The 25,372-nt window shown below is 51.6% G+C and overlaps 1 protein-coding gene across 2 annotated transcripts; it reads left to right on the top strand.

Annotated features, from left to right (window-relative positions):
* Positions 1-594: 594 nt before the first annotated feature.
* COG7 (component of oligomeric golgi complex 7) lies at positions 595-25,372 on the top strand. 2 transcript variants are annotated; one of them, XM_028705750.2, is made up of 18 exons: positions 595-750; positions 2,161-2,372; positions 4,758-4,906; positions 5,944-6,060; positions 6,847-7,015; positions 8,264-8,346; positions 10,102-10,224; positions 13,230-13,428; positions 14,779-14,906; positions 15,535-15,689; positions 16,437-16,553; positions 17,845-17,910; positions 18,138-18,321; positions 20,180-20,317; positions 20,542-20,625; positions 21,688-21,802; positions 24,378-24,521; positions 24,994-25,372. In XM_028705750.2, exons 2-18 carry the CDS (start codon positions 2,207-2,209, stop codon positions 25,158-25,160), a joined length of 2,304 nt encoding a protein of 767 aa, XP_028561583.2. In that variant the 5' UTR covers positions 595-750; positions 2,161-2,206; the 3' UTR covers positions 25,161-25,372. The 2 variants fall into 2 exon arrangements, with proteins under 2 accessions (XP_028561583.2, XP_028561584.2); XM_028705751.2 differs by lacking the exon at positions 595-750 and adding an exon at positions 914-935.

Here is a 25,372-nt window from a genome sequence, read left to right as displayed (position 1 = left end):
AGGTACCCCTGCCCCTACGGGCCAGTCTTGACAGACTCTAGGGTTGTGCGCTCATCTCACTCTATAGGCCAGGGGCCAGCGCTGTCTGGAGACACTTCCGGGTCACGTGGCCAGCGTGACAAAGCTGCTCTGGCGAGCCAGCGCAGCACACGGAAACGCCGTTTACCTTCCCGCTAGTAAGCGGTCCCTATTTATCTACTTGCACCCGGGGGTGCTTTCGAACTGCTAGGTTGGCAGGCGCTGGGACCGAGCAATGGGAGCGCACCCCGCCGCGGGGATTTGAACCGCCGACCTGACGATCGGCAAGTCCTAGGCACTGAGGTTTTACCCACAGCGCCACCCGCGTCCCTACAGCCCGTTATTATTTGCCCGTTATTATTTTGCCAGCCAACGTGTGCCTGTGCTGCCTAGCCTATCAGGGGCAGAAACTCAGCCAGGAAAAGACTGCGCTTGTTGGCTCTCTGCCTGCCCGCCCCTTACGGAAAACGCAGCAGAACCCCCTCGAGGCGTCTCCGCCCCGGCGCCAGACAAGCAGCACGCAGCGTGTAGGCGGGGTCTCCCTCAGCGGAGCCACGACGGCAGGAGCGGAGCCAATCCACGGGATGGAAGGGCGGGGCCCGGCGTGAAGCTGGCGGGGGCGGAGCTTCAGCCAGCCCAGGCCCGTTGTCAAGATGGCGGCCCACTGGGCTGAAGAGTGACGGAGATAGACGGGGCTGTGCGCGTGCGCGCAGGTGGGCTCCGGGCGGGCAGGTGAGACAGCGGATCCGCCATGGACAGGGGCAGTCTATCCCTCAGGGCCAAGCCCTAGAGGCAGAGCACTGGGGCGGGCGAGGGGGGGGGGAAGGAAATTTGTGCTGAACGCCTCTTATTTCCTGATGAGGAAGTCAGGGTGAGGGCCACATAGGGGCGCCCTCTTTTCTTTATCTCCTTCAGGAGTAAGTCACGTCTTTTCTCCCTTCGCTCTCACTGACACCCACCCCTTTCTCTCTATATAGATAAGTGTGGATTAGGGAATAAAGGTAAAGGGACCCCTGACCATTAGGTCCAGTCGTGACTCTGGGGTTGCGGCACTCATCTCGCTTTATTGGCCAAGGCAGCCGGTGTTTGTCCGCAGACAGCTTCCGGGTCATGTGGCCAGCATGACTAAGCCGCTTCTGGCGAGCCAGCGCAGCACACGGAAATGCCGTTTACCTTCCCGCTGGAGCAGTACCTATTTATCTACTTGCACTTTGTGCTTTTTGAACTGCTAGGTTGGCAGGAGCTGGGACTGAACAGCGGGAGCTCACCCTGTCGCGGGGATTCGAACCGCCGACCTTCTGATCAACAAGTCCTAGGCTCTGTGGTTTAACCCACAGCGCCACCCGCATCCCCTGGATTAGGGAATAGTAATACTGTATTTAAGGACGGCAGTGGCATGGTCTTGCCCTCTCCTCCTCATCTCACATCTTTATTTCATTGCATTTCTATCCTACCTTTTTCTCCAAGGAGCTCAAGGTGGCCTACCTCATTCTGCCTCCACAACAACCCTGTGAGGTAGCCTAGGCTCAGACGCAGTGACTAGCCCAAGATCACCCAGTGAGCTTCTTGGCCGAGGGGGGATGCAAACCCTGGTTTCCCAGGTCCTAGTCAAAGTCTCTAACCACTATGGCATACTTCTGTATTTCATTTGTATCCCGACCCTTCCTCCAAGAAGTTTGACAGCAGCATACATGTTTTTCTTCCCCCTTTTCTGCTCACAACAGCCCTGTGGGCCAGGCTAGGCTGAGAGGTGGCCATTAGCCTGAGGTCATCCAGTAAGCTTCACAGCCCAACTAGTTATAGTCCAACACTCTAACCACTGCACCAAGCTCTCCCTCTGTCTCCCTGTGTCCTTCCAATCCACTCTGACTGCTAGCTGACAGAGAGGCTACTCTTGCCAGAACTCTGAATTGATTACCTATTCACACCTGTGACCTGTGAAAGTCAGCCAACCTCCTAGTCTACCCTGATCGGCAGCATCTGCTCTCCAGGGCTTCTGGCAGGAGACTTTTCTCAGCTGTTCCTGGAGATGCCACCAGTGGGGATTGAAACTGGGACCTTCTGCATGTCAGGCAGGTGCTCTGCCACTGAGCTGCTGCAACCCTGTCCTTGTTCACATCTGTCCATCTTGTATCCTTCCAGGTACTGCTGATTCGCTCCCACGCAAGGGGAGAGCGTGGAAGACAGCATGGATTTCTCCAGGTTCCTGGCTGATGATTTTGAGGTGAAGGCTTGGGTGAACGGGGTCTTCCGAGCAGTCCAACAGGAGGCCCCGGGGAAGCTGGATGCCCATGCAAACACGGTGGTGATGAAATTGCAGCTCTTTATCCAAGAGGTCAACAATGCCGTGGAAGGTAATGGCAACTTAAGGAGGCGCAACTTGGGGTTCCATGGCAGGAACTTAGTAGCTAAACATTAGTTTCTGCAAGCCAGCTGTGAAGTCCAATCTCACCTTGACAGCACAGCAATATTGTATGATTTTGTCAGCATGGATGTTGACTGATTAAATTATGCAACAGACTTTACATAGGTTGACTTAAAAAGAAACCTTTAATCTGAAATTTGTTCTATAGCTGTTGACAAGTTTTTCGCCTTTTCAAAATTTAAAGACTGTCCCATCCCACTGCAGTGGTTTAAACAAGTTAGTTAAAATAATAAAACACTATTACATTGCCGTTTCTGGTGCAGCCACAGAGTGTGGAAGCTGGCCAGTGAGATGCTTATTTTAAAATTTTTATTGCAAAAGAATGTAGAGAAAATGGCTAGTTTCTTTAGCAGTTCCGTGGCACTTTAATAAAGAGTAAATTTTTTGGTGACACAAGCTTTCATAGGCTGGAGTCTGCTTCTCAAATGTGTTTCCCCCCCAACTTGGATCAGTAGATGTCTCTGTCTTTGGGATTTTGAAATCTACACTAGGATTTTCTTCATGAAAGGACCAAACTTTTGGCATGTAAACTCCCCTTTGGTGATTTATGTCCTCTATAATACATGATCTAATCAAACTATTACAAACAGATACAGTGGTACCTCGGGTTACATACGCTTCAGGTTACATACGCTTCAGGTTACAGACTCTGCTAACCCAGAAATAGTGCTTCAGGTTAAGAACTTTGCTTCAGGATGAGAACAGAAATCGTGCTCTGGTGGCGCGGCAGCAGCGGGAGGCCCCATTAGTTAAAGTGGTGCTTCAGGTTAAGAACAGTTTCAGGTTAAGTACGGACCTCTGGAACGAATTAAGTACTTAACCTGAGGTACCACTGTACTACTTTGCTCTTGTGAGAAAACCCAAAATTCATGTTAGAGTTTTAACACTTCTGTGGGAATAAAATAATGGCTTAAATGTCCCTATTTAAAATGGGGGGAGGGGTAGATGGGAGAAAGATCTGCTGTATTCTAACTATAGACCCCCACCTAGCTTACAATTGTTCCCAACCACACTCTGCTGCTTAGCCTGAAATCCTATAAGTAAGCTCCACTGAACTCAGAGCTTGCTTTTGATTAAATGTGCATGAGTTCAACTTGCAAAACACGTTGAGCATTTCTTCCACAAAGGATTTCCTGAAATGCAGCCTTTAGCTTTAATTTGAAATAACAAACTATCTTGCAAAGATGTTTTACCATTTAAATTGCCGGTCAGAAGTAGAAAGCTTATCAAAGGAAAGGAGAGAGGCGTTCCATCTTCCTTTTTTATCCTTTTACATGCTCTTTTATTTCTATTTCCCTGATTCCATAATTAACTTGGCAAGTGGATTTACTGGAGCCTGGTTTTGTGACCATTGACCCCTATTGCAATACTCAAAGGTAGCAATTTTTCAGTTTGCTGTGTGTTTTTAGATGAGGTGGAAAACTGATGAAAACAGGAGAGAAAAAAGCTGAGGGATTCTTTGAAGCTTCACACTGAGGCCACTCACACCGCAGAAGAGGAAAGCAGCTTGGTTGACTTTAAAGTTTAAAAATGCAAAGTCTTTTTGTTGGAGAGTAGAATGAGCTGAGTCTTTGAGAAGTTTTTCCTGTGACATCCTGCATAGCAGCCACAGTAGAAGCAGATGTTGTGACTCACAAATAATGAGCCAGCCAACCCATCCTGGTGCCTTCTAGCTTTTGCAGGCTACAGTTCTCATCGGCCCAGTCCAGCACAACTGTTCACCTGCCATCCCCCCAGCATCGCACAGCTGTGCTAACTAATGGGAGTTACAGTGCAAAACAGCTTGAGAACCGTAGGTTAGGGAAGGCTGGTCTGCAATGTGACATAGTGTGCTTCTTTAGGTGACTTGCTGAGAGTGCAGAAGCCTTCCCAGCCAATGGCTGAGCTTCTGTGATGTCATGGAAAGGCACAGTGTGTGCTAACTGGTTGTGCTGAAGATGCTGAGCAGTGGGTGAGAGAAGTGTGGAGTGCCAGTTTAGCTGGAAGAGACATGTTATTCCAGAAAGCCGATGAACAGGTCAGAAGTGAGCCTGCAAGGTTGTTCTGGATGCTCAGAAATGGGGGATCTGAGAAGTCAGAATTTAAAGTTGCTGTTCATATCCTTGTATTTCTAGCCTTCAGTGCTGTGTTGAATTGCAGTGTCCCCCACCCCTGCTTTCCCCACTTGGTGATTCCTCTTCTCTCCCCCACACCCCGTCCTCTGGGATATAATTCCTCTTTTTTTTGCCCTGCTTCTGGACTCTCAGTAAGGAATCTCTTCTCCTTTTTACACCAAGCCACTGAATCATTGACGGTTGCCTTTCCCTTTCTGCAGAGACAAGCCACCAGGCGCTCCAGAGCATGCCCAGAGTTCTCCGGGAGATGGAGGCCTTGAAGCAGGAGGCAACCTTCCTGAAGGAGCAAATGGTCCTGGTGAGGGAAGATATTAAGAAGCTGGAGCAGGATACAGCCCAGTCGATGCAGGTACTTGATCCTCTGGCATGGCCAGGCGGGCTGTCCTTTTCCTGGAGTAGTTGCAGGCTGGCTGCAAGAGGCGGAAGCGTGGAAGGGGTCAGCCCGGCGCAGGGAACCAGCAGCCCTCCGGCTATTGTTGCTCTTTGACTCCCATCATCAGCCCTGACCATTGGCTAAGCTGGCTGGGGCTGGTGGGAGCTGGAGTCCAAGAACATTAGGAGGGATGCCACAGATGTTTCCCCACCCTTGCCTGAAGCCAGTTCAACTCCCGAACTCGCACCTCTGCTCTGCTCATGGCAGTTGCTGGTTCTGGCTGCCACGTTGGTACGTACAGTACAGTATTGCAAAGCACTGAATAGATGAGAAGAGCAGAGGAGCCTCCCCATCTAGTCCAGCATTCTGCCCTCGCAGTAGCCAACCAGATGCCCCAAAGGGAAGCAGCTCACAAGCACAACATAAATGCAACAGCATTCTGCCTGCGTGCTGTTTGCTGACATTCAGAAGCATTTACTGTCTCCAACAGTGGAGGTAAAATCAAAGCCATTGTGGCTAGTAGCCATTGATAGCCTTTTGCTTCTCAGTGAATTTGTTAACCCCTTTTAAAAGCCCTCAAGCTGCCTCGGGTTCAGTGGCAGCCATTGGGAGACTCTTTGTCTCTAGTGTCCCGCTTGAGAGCTTCTTAAGGATGTCCGGTTGTCTCACTCTGGGGAACAGGATGCCGATCTATACAGGTTGCTTCCCACCCACCTGTCTTTCCCGGTGGGGCTCTCCTTATATTCTTTAATGGTAGATGGAACACCCCCCCTCCCCAAATCCCAGAGTTGTGCTTTGTTATGCAGCCAAATTTCTCTGTTCTAGTTGGATATGTTTTCAACATTCATTAGTTATTTAGAAACAGCCCCAGAGAAATGTGTAACTCACAGGGAGTGTCTTTTTCATTAAAATGAAAAACACAAAAACCAACCAACCGTCACTTGCAAAATTAAGATGCGACACAAGGCAGGTTTCGCTGTCATCTTTTGCGGCTCTTTCTGCCTCTTTCCCAGGTTTTGGTCAAACTGGATCATGTGAAATCTAGGATGCAGTTGGCCGCCGACTCTCTCCAGGAGGCAGACAAGTGGAGCACCCTCAGTGCTGACATCGAGGAGACGTTTAAAACACAGGTATGTCTATATTCTCACACGGCTGCAAAGTGCATCTCACCTCTAGATGTCAGCCTTTGCCAACCTCTTGCAGTGCAGATGTTTTGGACTACAGTTCCCATCAGCCACAGGTCCGGCTGGATCAGGCCAATGGCCCATCTAGTCCAGCATCCTTTTCTCACAGTGGCCAGCCTGATGCCTGTGCGAAACCAGCAAGCAGGATTTGAGCACAAGACCCCTCTCCCTTCCTGTGGCTTCCAGCAACTGGTATTGCAGCCTCAGACTAGAGGCAAAGAAGAGCCATTGGGGTTGATAGCCTTCAACCAGGCACTGGTCAGCTAGAGAGCAAGAGAGATCTTTGAGCTGCTGCCTGGGGAACAGTTTGTTGTTGTTTTTTTAGCCATTGAAGGAGACTGCTGGGCGTTTGTCTGGGTTGTCTCTGCAGCCTGTGCACTTTTTCTGCTTCTCTGCTACTGATTTGTGTAAGATGCTGACATGGCAGAAGAGTCTCATGGTTTGTTGAGTTTGGAACTCTGCTCCAATTCTGTTTCTGCTGCTGGCTGGTTATCCTCTTTGGCTTCTTCTCAAGCTGGAACTGTGCAAGGTTATTTCTTTTTAAGTGGACACCATCTATTTTTCGGGTTCCACCTCTCCCCTGCCCTGAGCAAAATGAGCTGTTGAGGTTGTCCTGCACTTCATATGAAAGGGGAACAGAAGTGTGCCTTGCGGGTGTGGGTGGGATGTGCAAAACATGCGCTCGCTGGGCAGTTCTGATGACCAAGTGGTGGTGTTCTTTTCTGGGTCCAGGACGTGTCTGTGATTTCAGCCAAGCTGACCAGCATGCAAAGCAGCCTGGCAGTCCTGGTAGACACACCGGACTATTCGGAAAAGTGTGTGCATCTGGAAGCGCTTAAAAACCGGCTGGAGGCCCTGGCCAGCCCCCAGATCGTGGCTGCCTTCAACGCTCAGTCTGTTGGTGAGTCTGTGGCCTTTGGTCCTATTATTCATTTATATACCCCCTTTCCTCCTCCAAGGAGCTCAAGGTGGCTCTCCCTGTCCTCATGTAATCCCCACAACAACCCTGTGAAGTAGGATAGGCTGAGAGGCAATGATCAGCCCAAGATCACCAAGATCATTCATGGCTGAGTGGGGATTCGAACCCTTGTCTCCCAGGTCCTAGTCTGATACTACCAGGATGGTCCAACTAGGCCTTCTTCCCAAAGCCTAGTTAGTGCTTTCCCCAGCTTTGGGAAGGAGGTGGAAGGGCTCCAGGACCCTGCCAGAGCCTTGCACCTCCTTCTGAAAATCCGGCACCTTGCTTAGCTGGCTTTGGGCAGGCAATGGGAGGGCAGGGTGGGAGGTGTCAGATTTTGACCTCGTTCCCCCATCCGATGTGACAAGGCAGTGTGGGGCCCCAGGGGTTCTGTGTCAAAGTACTCTTGGAGCCCACTTGATATGAAAAGATGGACCACCCTGCATTGCTGTGCCCCATGTCATTCTGTCCTCTGGCCAAGGAGTATGGCTGGAGTAGAGATGCTCCTTGTGCCACAAAGCTGCCCCAGTAATTGTGAAGCAGGTGGCTTGTTAGTGAGTTGTTCAGGTTTGATCATTTAAATTGTTTCTTTCCTGGGAGAAATCCTTTAGACTCAAGTTCTTGTTTTAAATGGCTAATTTCCCCTGAGTAGCCTAGATCTATAAATTAAAGAACTGTAGTAATCCATTGCAGATCCTTGGCAGACTCTCCAATCACAAGTGGATCACTTGGAGCATTTTTAGGGAGCCACCAGGAGGGGGCACCCTTGTACTGAACATGAGGCTTTTGCCTGGCCCTGTGAGAGGTTGAGCTTCTTTCCCTCCTGATCCAGCACAGCATTTCCTGCTTTTATGTTTGGTCCAGAGGTTACCTGTCCACTTGCCCACCCCCAATATACAAACCCACATATGTGTGGGAGGGAGGGGAGGGGAGTGGGGCTGGGTTGTCTACGGACAGCATTTGTGAAGCGAGGATCTGCTCTAATTTGCACCTGCAAGTTTTGGGGGGACTTTAGGAAATCAAAAGAGTTGCTGCTGCTGCTGCCAACAACTTGGACTTCAAAAGAGGATTAGGCAAAGGATTCTGTGCTTCCCACTTGATCTGAGCTCTGCCTGGGCAAGAGGCTGACCTCTCTCTCTCCCCACCTGCCACCCAAAACTGGCTGACCGAAGCTCTTTTGCCTTTTATTAGATCAGGCCCGCCTTTTCGTCAAAGTCTTCACTGAAATCGACCGGATGCCGCAGCTGCTGGCTTACTACTACAAGTGCCACAAGGTACTCCCTTCCTCCCCCTGAAACACACAAGTTGCTGTGGATCGAACCCCCACTGCCTTCCTCTGGGTGGAATGAGGAAGACTGATCCCTCCTTTTGCTCTTGCAGACCTGAGCACCGCCTGCCCTGTTCCTTGGCCAGCCTTGGGGAGATGGCAGATCACAAGATGGGGTGGTGACGGTGGTGGCAGCAGGGGGTGCTTCTCCTGTACCCTCGGCGCCCAGGTCTGCTTATGGCATTTTGGTTGCTGTGGGTTGTATCCAACTAAGATCTGCTCAGAGTAGACACCCTGAAGTTAATGCACCCTAATTTCTGGGGATCTACTCTGACTAATGTTTGGTACAGCGTCATGGCACCTCTTGCTGATTCACATGGCATCCGCCACAAGCCCTGTTGGATTGGACCCCCATAGGTCAGATCTTCTAGTTCTCTGCTCTGCTACTGCCCATGACACACAAAATCCTGTTTCCTTGTGGCAAGGGAAAATCAGGATGGTGCCAGTCCCCTGTGGCAATCCTGGCCAAATTCCCGTTGCCTCTTTGCACCTCTTTTTTCCAGGTGTTCTTTCCTGTCCTTCTGTTTTTAGTGCTAAAACTGCACAAGCAACAGTGTGAAGAAACACCAGGGGGCAGGCAAGGGTGGCACTCATTTGCCCTCTTCTCCTCCTCCCGCTCCCCCTGCGCCCCCCTGCTTGTGTGCCTTCCAAGAGCCTTTCCTGCCCCTTCCTTTGTGACGCCAGATTCCCATCGCCCACTGGGTGAGAGTTATGCAACGCTCTTGGCAGTGGGAAGGGATACATTCTGGGTGGCAGGGCTGACCCTAGCCAAATAATCCTCTTTCTGGGCTGCCCTTCCCTGAGACACAGCCAGTTCAGCAGCTGGGCTGGGGCTGGACTGAGTAGTGTTGGTTTCATCCCTGGTTACCAGTAACATACCAGTTTTAATTAAATGGGCAAGGGAGCCATGCCCTCTTCTTACATCGTTTGTGCTTGGGTATGTGTGATTTGCCCAGAGTGGCAGCTGGCTCCAGGAATGCTCCTTGGTCTCCAAGCTTTTGGGGGGGCCACGTGCGCAATGCTAGTGTCAAGCTTCTTTATTTGAACGGTGCTCCCTGCAGCAGTTGCTGTTTTATCAGATTTCCACTTAAGCATCCTCAGGCTGGTGTGTGGCCCTGTCTCATTCTGTCCACACAACAGCCCTGCTAAGCAGCTTAGACCTAAGGCCACCCTGTAAATTGTGCCAAGGCTTGAACTCTGATCCATGTCTGGCATCCTGCTGCCCACAGCTCATCAGATGGAAGGATGAGCTTCGTTTACTTTGTGTTTATTACATTTCCATCCAGCCTTTTGTCCAAGGAGCTCAAGGGGGCATAAATACTTCTCCTCCCCATTTAATCCCCACACCAACACTGTGAGGGAGGTCAGGCTGAGAAGCAGTGACCAGATCAAGATCACTCAGTGAGCTTCACGGCCGGGTGGGGATTCAAACTCTGGTCTCCCAGTCCTGACACTCTTAACCATAACGTCTGTTTTGCTCAAAGGCAATCTTGAAGTCAGTCCGCTGCTCTTGGGGTGCAGGTTATAGAATCATAAAAAGCTGCTGTTTTCTAGGGCCTCTCTTATTCTCCATGTCATTTTGGAAGAACAAAACCCAATTATTGAATCCATATGGTGCCACTTATTACACATCACCAAGCAGAGGCGCCATAGAAGCAATCTCTTGTGCAAATGCGATCCTGACATGTGTCCTCATCCTCAGGTGCAGCTGGTGGCCGTGTGGCAGGATCTGTGCCAGTCTCCCCTCCCCTTGGACCGGCAGCTGACGGAGCTCTACGATGGGCTGCTGGGGACGTGGCACTCTCAGCTGCAGTGGGCCACGCAGGTATGGCCATGGGGCTGGCTGGCTGGCTGGCTGAGGAGGGGCTGGGCCAGGCAGGGAGGTGGAAGAGTTGGCCACAAACCAGGGTGGCAGGGGTTGGGGGTAGGTCTGGTCTTGGAGTGCAGCTGCTTCTGAAGCTGCTCTATCTCCTCCATCTCTTTGAAATGCAGCCGAGTCGCTCAGCTGAGCAGTTGCAAAATGCGCACTTCGTTTATCGCCTGGCATATCCCCTCCAGGGTTTTCCCAACCAGCTCGTGTAGCTTGGCTGGATTTTAGTTCGAAGGAGAGTTCCCTTGCAATTTTTTTAGCATTTTCATCTTGATAACGAAGGAGGCCTTGAATGCAAATGGGCTGTTGCAACCAACGTTTTCGAGCCCGGTTCTACAAAAAGATTCCGCTGGTGTTTTTCCTGTGTTTCTGTAATTGCGTTGGGCAGGTCTGGGATTTTGGCATGTGAAGTGGATGCTGGCATCCTGGTGGCATCCTCTGTGTGTATGTTCACTCAGATATATATATTTTTAAAAAGCAGGTTTCTGACGCTCGTGGTTGCGGAGCCTTGCAATGCTAAAAGGAGTCTCTGAGGAAGGTTGCTCAGTAGGGGATTCTGTCTGGCGTTTCGCCCCGGCTCCTCATCCTTCTTTATGACAAACAGGACCAGATGAATTACACAGTGTGGGCAAAACAAAAAAATTCCTTCCAGTAGCACCTTAAAGACCAACTAAGTTAGTTCTTGGTATGAGCTTTCGTGTGCATGCACACTTCTTCAGATATACAGTGTGAATATCAGTGTGAATATATACAGTGTGAATATCAGTGTTACTGATGCCCTTCAGACTGAAGTGTGGGCAGTTCTGCATATGTCTAAAATTGAGTGGGGGCAGGAGAGGGGGCACTAATTTATTTATGGTATTTATATCCCTTCTTTTCCTCCCAAGTTGCTCAAAGGGGTGTACATAGATCTCCCTCACCCCATTTTATCCTCACAACAACCTTGTGAGGTAGGTTAGGCTGAGAGGCAGTGACTGGCCCAAGTTTGCCCAGTGAGCTTCATGGCCAAGTGGTGGGATTTGAACCCTGGTCTCCTAGGTCCCAGTCCGACACTCTAACCACTGCACCACTCTGGCTCTCATTTGTATTTAAGTGCTGCTAGCACTTAATTGTAGTTGTCAGCTTCCCTGGGAGCTAAAGCTGGCTGAGAAGCAGAGTATAAATTAGGGAGAATAGGAGGCTGCAGTGACCTCTCGCCATGCTTCAGATTGTTCCTCTGGAGCCCCCGTACCTCCGTATTTCTCACAGGTTGCACACATTGGTTTCCATGTGATGCTTTGTTTAAACCATAGCTTTTTTAAACAAACCATGAGCTCTGTCCCACTTTGATTGGTGGAACTGGCCCTGTTACAGATGCCACATCATACCTGTTCCTCATTTGTAAGAACTCAATCTTTTAGTATGGCTGCACCTACAACTTTGGAACGCCTTGCCTGTTGACATCAGGCAGGAGCTTTCACGGCAATATTTTTGGTGCCTGCTAAAAACATTCTTGTTTAGACGAGTCTACTTGGGTGTTTTAGAAAGTTCCTCTGCTTTTATTTTTGCTTTTTATCTTAATTGATGATTTAATCGTTTTATCCTTTTTGTAAACCACTTTGAGATTATTATTATTTTTTTAACAACCACCCGGCATATACATTTTGCGAAATAAATAAATAAATGAATGGCTGAATGAATAAATGCAGGACTAGATATGGGCCATTGGCCTGGTCCAGCCACCGGGCTATTCTTATCTCTGGGGAGAATAAATGCCTGTACTGTGGGAGGCTTGTGCCTGTAGCAAGAAGGCAGGTGGAGTCCCTGAAGGGAACCATTTGCAGCAGCAGCACCTGTAGCATAATACCAAGGGTCCTTGCGATATCTTGGAGGCTCAGCTAGTTTATTGTGGCTGGAGTTTCAGAAGGCTGCTGCCAACTTCATCAGATTAGGCCACTGGAGCTGACCTATCACCCATGAAGGAGAAAGCTGATGTATATCTCTTGTGTGTTGGAGGCCTCTTTATAGCAAGGAGCCCAGAGGGAGTTCTCAACCCACCCCACCCCTCTCCGGGTTGTGATAATCATGGGCTGTGTGGACACCATACACCTGAAGCACAATTTGACTACTTGAAACAGCTGTAGCTTCCCCAAAGAACTCTGGGAGCTGTAGTTTGGTAAGGTAGCCGAAAGTTGTTAGGAGGCCCCTTTTCCCCTCCCGGGGCTACAGTTCCCAGTGTGGTTAATGGTCGACCCCTCTTCCCAGGGAACTCTGGGAATTGTAGCTCTGGGAGAGAGAAAGAGAAAAACTAGTGTGTGTGTGTGTGTGTGTGTGTGTTTGTGAGTGAGAGTGAGCGAGAAGATGCTGCTATGGATCCCAAGTCGCTTCTGAACTGGCCAGATGTGCAAATATGTAGGATAATATTTCATCCCTTTGGCTGTGGAAAGTGTTGTGCTTGTGTGCTCCACATGGAGTGCAGGAATCTATAAAATGATTGTCCAGAGAGAGGCTGTTGGTTGGGGAACTGATTGTGTGTCACAGCTGCCATTAGCACCCTCCCATCTTTTAACAGCGCCTGGTGAGTCTGCCAGCCTTTGAGACCAGTTCTAGTTCGGCATCTCCTTGTTGTTGACGGACCCTCCAGGGTGGGTTTCCTTTTCTAGCTTTTTGAAACAGGCAAGTTTTCACCCACATGGGTCAGCCTGCGGGATGCCTCCAGCCATAGGGGGTGTCGTTCAAGGCCTCTTCTTTGCAGGTTCAGGTGCCAGGTTCAACCCCCAATGGCATCTCCTGGTAGAGCTGTGAAAGAGAGGCCCCTGCCTGAAATCCTGGCGAGCTGCTGCTGCCAGTCTGTGCAGACAACACTGAGCCCGATGGACCACTGGTCTGACTGTCGTAAGGAAGCTTCCAGTGTTCATTCACAGACAGCTCCACTGACTGCAGCCTCCGGTCTCATCCCCTGCCACCCCTTCCTCCTACAGGTTTTCAAGAACCCCCACCAAGTCGTGGTTGTCTTGCTGATCCAGGTGCTCAGCGCCCTGGTCCCCTCCATTCCTGTCTGCCTCAGCACTGCCATGGAGCGCGCTGGCCCTGAAAGCAGGCTGAGCCGCCTCCTGGGGCTGTACGATGCCACAGTCTACTTCGCTCGCGGCCTGGAGGTCGCCATGTCGCCCGTCTTGAGTAAGTGCCCTCTTGAGCCATGCCTGCTTGCGTGTTGTCCCGATCCATCCCTGTGCAAGTCCTCTAAGTACATTGCTCCCCCCCTCCTTTTTTATTTTGTTTAAATTTTTTAATATTAAAGAAAGAATTCAAATTATAAAGAAGTAAAGTGATACAGAGTGGGAAAGTGGAAAGTTTTTCTTTCTTTCTTATAACATCTTTGTTCTCGTCCCCCCTTCCTTTTTTCCCTTTCTGTGCACGGGATATATTTATACATATTCTTACCGGAATGCAATTTGTTAGCATTGCATTGATGCCATTTATCGGTTACATAACATTTGTACCAAACTTTGTTTAACTAACTTGAGCGGTGTTGACACAGTTCTTAAAGTGTTTGCTGAAGCCGAACAGTTCTGATACTACCTTGAGTAAATACATCTTCGCACTTGTTGCTTTCGACAAACTCTCGTAGCATCCCAGCACCCTCCTGGAACAGGCGGCTGCTTTGTTCCCACCCAGCCGCATTTTGGGAGGGGGGAGGCAGCCTTTGAACCACCTCTTGAGCTGCCGGCCTGGGTTCACTTGCTCTTGGGTCTGGGGTGGGGAACCTCCTTCAGCCCAAGGTACTCAGTCTGTCCTGGGCAATCTTCCGGGAGCCACATGCCGGCAGTGGGCAGGCCAGGCCTTTCTCCCTCTCAGGCTTAGATGCTGCATCTGCATCATCCCAGCTCTGGCTGGCAGCAGCAGCAGCCTGTCCTGGTGTCTGTGAGGAACTCACTGAAGACTTCTAGTCAAGGAAGGCTGAAAACACAGCGCTAAGAGCATGTGGATGCCTTTTATTTCCCTCTCACCCCGGGGGACCCTTCCCAAGCTGGGTGTTCAGTTTGTTTGATTTGCAGCATTTTAGGGCCCCACAAGGCAGCTGACATCACATCGCCATCATAAAATAAAATGTGTGCCGTGAACAATGCAGTTTCCTTCTGTGCCAGGACAGTGTCCTTCTGCCTGTCCTGCTTGTGTAGGCCTTTTCAGGAGAGGGAAAAATTGGGGTACACTGGGCTGTGCCAGGAAGGTGCCAAAGCAACCTAACCCACCCCTCCCCAGGACAAAGGAGTCGATGAAAACTGGGGGGGAAGAGTGGGGAGCTTCAGCAAGGCATGCAGTGGGAGCCAGTGTAGGACCCAGAAAGAGCTGGGGGATGGAGGGAGGGGGCCTCTTCTGGGGTCTAACGGGGGGAAGGGGCAGGGAGTGCGTGAAAATGCCTATAGTGGATTAAAGGGTGGGGTTTTTTAGGACCTGTCCTGGGACTTTTGTGGTGGGAGGAAAAGCATTGGGGACAAGTGCTGTGATGCTCTTTCCTTGAGCTTTTAGGAGAATGCAACTTGGTGAAGGTGACAGAGCTGGTGGAAGCTGTCTATGGTCCCTACAAGCTCTTCCAGTTGCAGTATGGAGCCCTGGAGGAAGAGAACCTCCTCATCCAGTTGAGCGCTGTCCCCTTGGTAAGGGAGCCCTGCCTGCTGACCCCAAGGGACCCTCCCGGAGCTTTGAGCTCCCAGCCCCAGCAACCAGCATGGCCAGGGGGCAGGGATGATGGCTGGCGGTCCAGCACGCTGTGGAGGGCACCACATTGGCTGACCCTCCTGTCTGTGAGCGCTGTGTGTGTGTGTGTGTATCCCACTTTTCTACCAACAACAAAAAGTGCAGTGCCAAGAGTCATTGAAACTCAACCACCATTCCTGTAGGCCAGGGCTTCTGAGTCACCCCTTGCACTGGCGGCTGAAGCCTCTGGCTGTTTTTGCTCCCTGAACTTTTCCTCGGGGGTATTTGCACCGCTGAGGTGCTCTGCTGTCTTTGGAGGGTGTTTATCTTGTGAAAACACCTGCCAGGCTACTTAGGTCCAGTCCTACCTATCCTGCCAGGTGAGTGATGGCAGAAATGAATCTTTTCCCCTCCAGCTCTTTTTAAATGCTGAGGGTTTTTTCATTTTTGCTGGATGCGTTGAGGAATGATGGAGGCTTCTGGGTCTGACTGGAAACATTTGCTTTGATTTCCTGTCTCTTCAGTACGAAGTGGGATGTACCCCCCCTCTCTTTCTCTTGGTATGACTTATGTCCTGTGGTTGTGCAGGAGCACGGGGAGGTCATCGACTGCGTGCAGGAGCTCAGCCACTCCGTGAACAAGCTCTTCCGGTTGGCCTTGGAGGCTGTGGACAATTGCCTCAAGCTGACGGACGGCTTGGGGGTAGGAGGCCTCCTCAAGGCCCTGCGAGCCCTTTTCAGCAAGTGAGTCCCAGGGAGCTGGCTACCAAGTCAGCTGTTATTTCCTTCCTTCCTTCCTTCCTTCCTTTGAAGCTTTCCCTGCCATTGGCAAAGGCAGCTGGATTTTGTCATTCTCTGGAAGTGAGTGCCAGTCCACCCATGCATCCCCAAATGTGGTTGTGAGCAAAGGATTCAGATTCCCAAAAACCACAGGGTTGCTGGGGGTTTGGTTGTTCAAATCCCCTCCCAACATAGTTCCTGGCTGCTTCCTGTGACAAGGAGAATAAGAGATGCCTCCTAAACAGTGGGTTGTATTCCAGCACTGCTCATGCTTAAGAGTAGACCCTTTGAACTTGTTAGACGTGACTAACTGAGCTCCACTCAGGGCAGAACTTAGCTGGATGCAATCCAGTGTGTCACACTGGGCAATATATGAAAGCCACAGAGTTTTGCTTTTTGGAGGGGTGGGAGAGTTTTAGCACAGAGAAGATGCAAGCCTGGTTATTTGGGTTGGGGGATGTGGCATCTTGCTGCCCTGACCACCCCGCTTTCCCTCTCTTGTGACGGCTGCCCTGCCTGGAGGGTTGGTGCTCAGCTCTCACCCTGTGTGGTGGTGATGTCGATTTCTTAGTTGTCTTCTCAAAGCAACGTATATGCAAGTATTAAAAACACATGAAGAATTAGAAACGTACCAGTAATGTGACCCTGCCATCAAAGATCATAAACTGGCACGGTATTCAGTGCATCATGACCTTCTGGGTCTTTCTGCAGATACACCTCTGACTTCAGCAACGCCCTCCAGTCAATCAGGAAGAAGTGTCAGTTGGAGGACATCCCTTCTGATTCACTCTTCCAAGAAGACTGGACCGCTTTCCAGAACGCAATCCGGTGAGAGTGGGGTAGCAGTTCATGAAGGGTGCTGGGAATTGTAGCTCTGGTATGGGTAAACTACAGTTTCCAGGAATCTTGCAGGGCGGGAGGAGAACATATTTTAAATGTATGGTGTACCTGTAGCTGTGGTTTCACGCAAGCTGGGAGCAGATTTAAACATAACGCTGAGCCCCCCCTCCTCTACAGTACCAACCCACTAACCCAGGGGTCTGCAACCTTTAAGACAAAAAGAGCCACTTGGACCCGTTTCCAAAGGGGAAAAAAACTGGGAGCCGCAAAACCATTGCGACATTTAAAACAAATATATCTCCGGAGCTGCGATCTGACAGCGGGCGGGAAGGTGACGTCGGGACGGTGTGTGACTAACGCACGCACCGCCCCCATGCGACGTCACAGCCAGTACAGCGCCCGCCACAGTGGGGAGTGTCGGGGCGCACAATGCGCCTCCTCCCCTCACTAGTATCTGCCCCGGAGCCGCGGCAAAGGTGTAAAAGAGCCACATGCGGCTCCGGAGCCGCGGGTTGCAGACCCCTGCACTAACCCCAGCTCCCCCCAATAACCTGAATGGTTCAGACCACCCCAGCACATGCCACATGGAGAGAGCCAGGTGCATTGCAGAAGGCATTTGTGCAGTGGTGGAGGAAGGGGGGTGCAGGCAGCCCCTGGTGTCAACACTGAGGGGGGGTGGCAAAATGACAAAAAAATTAATAAAAATAATAAATTGGGCTCACGAAACTTTTTAATTCAGTCAACAACGTAACGAAATGCTGCTGGTACTGGGCGCCACACTGCGGGGGCCGGCACTTACCGCAGGGCTTGCAGCGTGCCCAAGCCCCGTAACTGGGCAGAACTTAATCAAAAATACATCCATTGATTCTTGGAGGCAACTCTACTCCCCCACCGACTCATACCCCAACAAGCTGCTTCTAGTTGTGTACAGACAAATGACAGCCACCGAATTGAAATGGCTTTTAAAAGGTTAGTGGGAGATACAGATATAAGCAGCTGCTGCCGGCCACAATGGCTAGGTTCTCCCTCTGCTCTCGGATACAGCATGAGAAGGAAACAGTGTGCCCACTCTTTTGGCCACTTTGCTAACAGGATACAGATGGGCCATGCAGGGTCTTCTGATGTTTGCATGATGGGAATCGCCTGGCCCACCTGGCCCAGCATCCTGTTCTCACAGTGGCCAACCCAATGCTCTGACAATGTCTGCTCTCTCCTGCCATTGGGCCTGGTGGCGGTTTACGAATGCTGTGATGTCATAGGTGCTTTTCCTCTCCCCCAGGATCATCGCCACCTGTGGGGAGCTCTTGCGCCAGTGTGGAGACTTTGAGCAGCAGCTGGCAAACAGGTGATGTCTTCTGTGCAAAGTTTGGGTGGGCTTCAGGGGGAGCAGGGGTGCCAGTCTCCTTGTGACAGCTGTCGGTTGTCTGTCATGCTCAGAGTGCAGGATGTAAGATCTGGAGGTCTTCTGGGTGGGCCTTGACCTGTTGGGGGTGGTGGCGTTTGGCTTGGGGAGGCGGAAGGATCTTACCCCATGGACGGGCTTCAGCTCCATTTCTCTCCTGCCGTTTGCAGGATCCTGTCCGCCGCAGGGAAGTACCTCTCGGACTCCTACAGTCCCTGCAGCCTGAGCGGCCTCCAAGACCCCAGCACAGAGAAGCAGAGCCCCCTCAAGAACCCCTGGCAGGAGCACAACTACCTGCAGCAAGAGAGCCCTGCTGAGTATGCTGCCCTGCTGGAGACCCTCTACACGCTCAAGGTGGGGCTTCCGGCTGGTTGCTGGCAGAGCTCTGTACTTAGGGGGCAGACTGGGCTCCTCCTGGCTTTGAGCTGTCCCCCACACTTGAAGTGGATGGGGAGATGCAGAGAGAGAATGTGCCGTCTGGAACCAGGGAGTGCGCACACACCATACATTGAAAGTGCATTTGAAGCACATTCCCCCCCCCAAAAAAGAATCCTGGGAACTGTAGCTTTCAGGGCGCTTTTTTAGGGAACCGTACTTCTGTGAGTTAAACTGTGGAACTCGCTGCCACAGGAAGCAGTGATGGCAGTGACCCAGGCGGCTTTAAAAGAGGATGGGACACATTCATGGAGGAGAGAGCTATCGATGGCTACTAGCCAGGATGGCTATGCCCTGCCTCCACAGTTGGAGGCAGCAATGCTTCTGAATACCAGTTGCTGAAGATCACAGGAGGAGTGTGTGTGTGCTCTTGTGTTTGGGTGCTGCTTGTAGGCTTCCCACAGGCATCTGGCTGGCCGCTATGAGAACAGGAGGCTGGGCTAGCCGGGTCATTGACCTGACCTAGCAGGGCTCTTCTTATGTGAGGAGTAAGCTACAGCTCCCAAGGGTTCTGTTTTTGGAAGGGGAGGATGTGCTTTAAATACATGGTGCGCCTGCAGCCCTGAACCCTTGAGGCTTCCTTTCCTGCCGGTGCTTTCCCAGGCTGCCCTTGGTCTCTGCCTATTCCCAACTTGTCCCAGGGGAGGGGATGCAAGCAGCTCTGGTTACAGCTCCTTCCCTGCAGCAGCCTGTTTGCTTTTCCGGGGGCCTCTTTGCGGCGCTCCTGCCCCCTTGCTTATTTTCTCACGGGGGTTTGGGATCTCTTGCCGCTCAGGGCACGCCCCTGCTGAGGTCACTCGCCCCGCCACGTGCCTGCTGGGTGTCGAGAGCCCCGTGTGCCGGCTCTGCTTTCCGGGACTGCCCTGCCCTGGCTGGCCCCAGTTGACCTCTCTTTTGCTGTTCAGTTGTTTCTTTGGAAAGGGCAGGGCGCACTTCCCGCGGGACATGGAGAGAAGCCAGGATGGTTGCATGAACTGATGACGGAGGGAGCATCAGGTGGCCCCAAAAAGGGCCCTTCTCAGTGCAGCTGCAAAAGAGGCTGCCTCAAGCCACACAGTGTGGGGCCTTTTGAGCAAGTCACACCTGGCGAAGCATCTCCTACTTGGCTCCCAGCAGCTCTCCATGGTGTCAGGAAGGAGGGGAGGGGTCAGGGCCGGCCCTGTGATGGGACAGAGTGAGGCAGCTGCCTCAAGCGGCAGATGTGGAGGTGGGGTGAGCGTCCAGGCACCATGCCGCCTTCCCAGTACCACCCATGCTAGCCAGCTGCCCTCAGGTGCAGTGGAAGACACTATCCTATCCAATATTGGAGTCCAATTTAACTGTCAATCCAGTTGGCTTCTGTAAGTGCCTTGGGGGAGGGCACCATCTTGTCCTTTGCCCAAACAAGCCCCCTCCACCCCTCCCTGCAAGCCTGAGAAGCAAGAATCCTCCTGATGAGGCTTCATTGTATGATGGGCTCCAGAGCTCAGGCTCTGTAGGCAAAGCAGATGCTCAGTGTTGGCTCAAGGAAGGACCACTGTAGCTCAGTGGCTAAAGGACCTGCTTTTCTTGTAGAAGGACCCTGGTCACTGGCATCTCCAGGTAGGGGTTTTTTTGGGGGGGGGGGTGACTTTCCTGAAACCCCAGAGAGCTGCTGTGTTGACAGTACTCAGTTAGATGGGCCAGTGGTCCCTGGTCCTCAGGGTGCACAAGACTCACACACACAAAAATGGTGGCGTTGGTAGGGCTGAGTGTGTCCTGTGTCCTCCGGCCTTGACTCCCTGACTCCCCACCCTAGGAGAAAGGGACCAGCCACAACCTGCTGTCAGCCTCGCGCTCGGCCCTCATGCGCCTCAACCAGCAGGCCCACCAGCTGGCCTTCGACTCCGTCTTCCTTCGCATCAAGCAGCAGCTCTTGTTGGTTTCCAAGATGGAGGTGAGCAGCACCTTGCGAGGGAAACTCCAATGGGTTCCTCTAGGTTTAGGGTGGGTGGGGATTCCTGCGGTGAGGAGGGGGTGGGGCAATCTTTCCAAGAATGTTGCTGCATCTCGGGGAGAACCTCCCTGCTCAGTGGGCTCCCCCTCCAGCCATCATGCCGGTGCCGCTCTTGGTGCCTGTGTGGCTTCAGCTGCCTTTTTCTCTGCTTTGCTGCCCGCCAGAGCTGGAGCACCAGTGGCACTGGGGAGATGCTGACAGATGAGCTGCCCAACTTCAGCCTCACGCCCCTGGAATACATCAGCAATGTAAGATCGTGTGTGTGTGTGTGTGCGTGCGCGCATGCATGGGAGACAGGCAGGCAGGCAGGACAACACAAGCCCTGCCCTAATGCTGGTTGTGTCACCTTGGAAAGAATACTGTAGAGTTGGAGAAGGCTCAGGGAAAGCACTACCAAAATGATCAAGGGGATGATGGGGGCCATTCCCCCATGAAGAACGACTGCAGCGTCTGGGGCATTTAGTTTGGAGGAAAGGCGAGTAAGAGGCAGCGGGGTGGAAGTTTATAAAATCATGTATGGCATAGAGAAAAGCTTTTCTCCCTCCTAACACTAGAGATCTATGGATATCTAGTGAATGTTGGAAGATTCAGGACAGACAAAAGAAAGTCCTTTTTCACACAGCACATAGTTGAACTATGGAACTCCCTCCCACAGGAGGCAGTGATGGCCACCAACTTTAGAAGAGGATTAGACAAATTCATGCAGGAGGAGAAGGCTATTGATGGCTGCTAGACACAATGGCTGTGCTCTGTCTCCACAGTCAGAGGCAGCAGTGCTTCTGAAAACCATTTCCTGGAAACCACAGAAGCAGAGAGAGTGCTCTTGGGCTTGAATCCTGCATGTGGGTTTTCCAGAAGCATCTGTTTGGCCCAGGAGGCTAGACTAGATGGGCGATTGGCCTGATCCAGCAGCTCATTTTCCGTTATTGCTACATTTAGCATCAGAGGCAAGATGCCTCTGTGTAACCCATTGCTGGGAGTTGCGGGCATGCAGAGTGCTGCTGTTGCACTTGAGTCCTGGATTCAGAAATACTTTTTAAAAAAGCAACTACAGCTGTTGTTAAATATGTATCGTGCTTTATAGTTGTACCTAAAATGCGCAGATAATTACTTAGTCTTCGGTTCTTAGACTTGCATTTTGCAGGTGTTCTTAATTTTTGTGTGTACTTTACGGATATTATGGTGTGTATGTACTTTGTGTTGTTTGTTATGCTGTTATGTTGTAAACCAGCCTTTTTGACAAAGAGCGGTATGTAAACTTCTTATATAAATGACTGTGTGACGATGGAGCGCCCTCTGTTTCTTCCTAGATTGGCCAGTACATCATGTCTCTGCCTCTCCACCTGGAACCGTTTGTGACCCAGGAAGACTCAGCTCTGGAGCTGGCATTGCATGCTGGGAAGCTGCCCTTTCCTCCAGAGCAAGGTGGGGGAAGGTGAAGTTTTGAAAGGGATCTGCTCTCGGGATTTCCCACAGCTGCCTGTGCTGCTCTTTCCTTTGCTTGAATGGTCCAGGATTACCTCTCCGCGAATCCTGTTGTCGACTGTGTTGCTCCCGAGGCAGGCCAGGCAGGGATCGATTCATAGAACTTCTTGGAAGGGAACCCAAAGGCCATTCAGGCCAGCCCCCTGCAAGACAGGAATTGCAGCTCAAGAATCCCAACCTCGGTTAAAAAACCTCCAACAAAAGGAGATCCTGCCACTTTCTGAGGTCATCCGTTCCTTTGTAACAAGTTCTTCCTAACGTTTAGTAGGAATACCCTTCTTTGCCATTTGAAGCCGTCGCAGAAAACAAGCTGGCTCCATCTTCCCTGCAGATATTCCCTTTGGATATTTGAAGGTGGCTGTCCCATCACCTCCTCTTCTCCAAGCTTATTCTAGTATGGAGCTGGACAGCTGTGCCTGGAGCTGGGCCATCCTAACCCTCACCCTGGCCAGGATCAGGATTTGCCTTCCTTTGGGAGATATCCTTGCGTTAAGGGTCCCCTCTTCACCCCTCACTTCTTCTTGAGCGTTGGGTGCTGGGAGTGGGGCACCCACCGCACGGCTCAGCCCAGGAGTCTCTGCCGGGGAAACATTAGCAGAGCATGACTAATCTTGCCTTTGTTACCCATGGGCTGGGAAGGGGGGAATGTTGGCCGTGGCCCAGGTCACCATGTTCTAATTCCCTCTTGGCACTCAGCCCCTTGCACAAAGGCAGCTGTCTGTGTGTCTCAGGGCATGCAGTCGCCGTGGACCAGATCTGTCTGGGAGGACTGTGGTCTGGCTTATTGGTGTGAAGGGTTGGAAGCATTCCCTGAGATGTTCCCTGAAGCCAAATGGGCTGCTGGTGCCCCAGGATCTTCCCTTTTGGGGAAGGCTGTAGTAACTCAGTGGCAGAACATCAGATTTGCATGCAAAACCGCCCTGGCCCCAGGGAATGTCCCCTGCCTGATACCCCGGTGAGCCATTGCTGCCAATCAGTGTTGACAATACTGAGCTAGATGGGCCAATTTTCTGACTCAGTGTAAGGCAGTCTGCCCTGGCACTAGACTTCTGGTTATAATTTAGGCTGCTGTTTGGATTCCAAAATCCTGTCCAGGTCCTTCTGGATGCCAAGCATTGCCTTTGTGGACTCTGTCTGTAACTTGTTCTTAGTGATTTGTCTCCCTCCCTCCCGCTGGAGGTCTTCTCCAGAGCCATACTCTGCTAACCTTTGGAAAGAGCGAGAGATGAAAGAAGGGTTGGGCAAAAGTTAAAAACCTGCAGGTTGCTTGTGGTATGGGGTGTGTGGATTGAAGGCTGGCAGCCTGCTCGGTGGTGCCCCAGCAGGCCAGGAGTGGGTTTCTCTCCTCCTCTACCTCTTCCTTACATTGCCTTCAGCTGAGCAAATGCTGGAACTGAGGAACCATCATGCTGTTGGTCTTTCTAGATCAGGCCATCTGCATGAGCAGCAGTTATCCAGGGTTTCCTTCGGAGAGGGGACATTCTCAGCCCTACTTGGAGATGCCATTGGGGTTGGGACCTGGGACTTTCTTTGTGCAAAGCATGGGTGCTCTTCCCCTGAGCTATGACCCCTTCCCCTCACAGGACCAGCTGGGGAGCCCTAGTCCGAGGTGGCCCTGCTGCAAATCTTCCTGGGCAGGATAGTGAAGGGGCGCCAGAACTGGTGCTGGGGACAGCTGGTGTTCTCCTTAGAGCAGGGGTCTGCAACCCGCGGCTCCGGAGCCGCATGTGGCTCTTTTACACCTTTGCTGTGGCTCCGGGGTGGATACTAGCGAGGGGAGGAGGCGCATTGTGCGCCCCGACACTCCCCACTGTGGCGGGCTCTGTACTGGTTGTGACGTCGCATGGGGGCGGTGCGTGCGTTAGTCACGCACCGTCCCGACGTCACCTGCCCGCCCGCCCGCTACATTGTAAGGGGCATGTATGGTGGTCACTACTACATTGTAAGGGGCATGTATGCTGGTCACTACATTGTAAGGGGCATGTACGCAGGTCACTGCATTGAAAGGGGGCATGTACACTGGTCACTGTTTTGAAGGGGAGTGAAGAACACACACACACAAAAAAGGTAACTTGTTAATTTAACGTTTATTTCTATGAGGAGGAGTAATTCTGAGAGGTCAAACAAAGAAATAATAAAAAAGTGACAAAAAAGTTATTTTTATAATGACGAGGATGACATTGGGCCCTCATTATTAATTATTATTTACATCAGGCACTGATTATGATTTATGGTACACTGGGGCCCTGATTAATTTTCTATGTGGCAATGGTTTTGCGGCTCCCAGGTTTTTTTTCTTCGGAAACGGGTCCAAGTGGCTCTTTTTGTCTTAAAGGTTGCAGACCCCTGCCTTAGAGACTAGGGCTGCCACTCTCCTTCAGGCTATAGAACACTTCACTCACCCTTGTTCTCTTAGAATGGCAATGGCGCCCACTTGAGAGGTGCCAGAACTCAATCCTGGTGACTTCCAATTGACATGCTTCTCTCTCTCCCCCCCCCACCCTGTCGCCCCCAGGTGATGACCTCCCCGAGTTGGACAACATGGCCGACTACTGGCTGGGCTCCCTCGCCAGAGCCACGATGCAGACATACTGCGAGGTCATTCTCCAGATCCCCGAGCTCACCCCACACTCCACCAAGCAGCTGGCCACGGATATTGGTAAGGGTGGTTGCCTCTCTTTGCAGAAGGGAGCTGGTGGTTTCTCTCTGGCTAGGATCCAGGAGGTTGTCCTTTCAACCTCTATTTCATTATTTACATCCCATCCCATTCTTCCAAGGTGGAATACATGGTTCTCTTAGGTCAGGCTGAGAGACACTGACTGGCCCAAAGTCACCCAGACAGTTTCATAGCTGAGCACGGATTTGAACCCTGGCCTTCCAGTTCCTAGCCCAACACTCTAACCACTATACAACACTGCCTGTCAGTGAAGTTTCCCTGGGAATCTCCACCAGGACAAGGATTTTGGCCGCCACCTTATTGGGACTCAACCCTTCCTCTGGGTGCAGCTGTCAGCTGCTTTGGACAAATCGGGGCTTTGAATCAGGCTGAGGTCTGGTCCTGACCAATCAGGGGTGGGGAGGGGGCTGCCTGGCCTCTTTCTTTTCCCTCTGACCGGCATTTGGCCTTGCAGATTACCTGGCCAACGTGATGGATGCTTTGGGCCTCCAGCCTTCCAAGGCTCTGCAGAACATGGTGGCTCTCCTGAAGACCAAGCCTGAGGACTACAAGCAGACAGCCAAAAGCTTTCCCCGTCGCTTGGCCACCAGCATCGCATCCATGAGGGGCCTGGACTACTAAACTCCTTGATTGCTCCTAGCACAAAGTTCAGAATCGTAGACTGGCACTTGGATGCGGAAACATCTGAGGTGCGTGGAGAATCAGAACTCCTTGCAGCAGGACGGACGGACTCCTTCCCAGGTGGAGGAACGCTGTCGAATCACAGAAGAGATGTGGGCACTTGTGAGGGAGAGGGTTTATCTGCAAGTCGCTCAATAAATTTCGTAAAAGAG

Source organism: Podarcis muralis, chromosome 14 (genome assembly GCF_964188315.1).
Source record: "Podarcis muralis chromosome 14, rPodMur119.hap1.1, whole genome shotgun sequence".
In the NCBI taxonomy this organism is placed as follows: domain Eukaryota; kingdom Metazoa; phylum Chordata; class Lepidosauria; order Squamata; family Lacertidae; genus Podarcis; species Podarcis muralis.
This window is presented reverse-complemented; position numbering and strand designations above follow the sequence as displayed.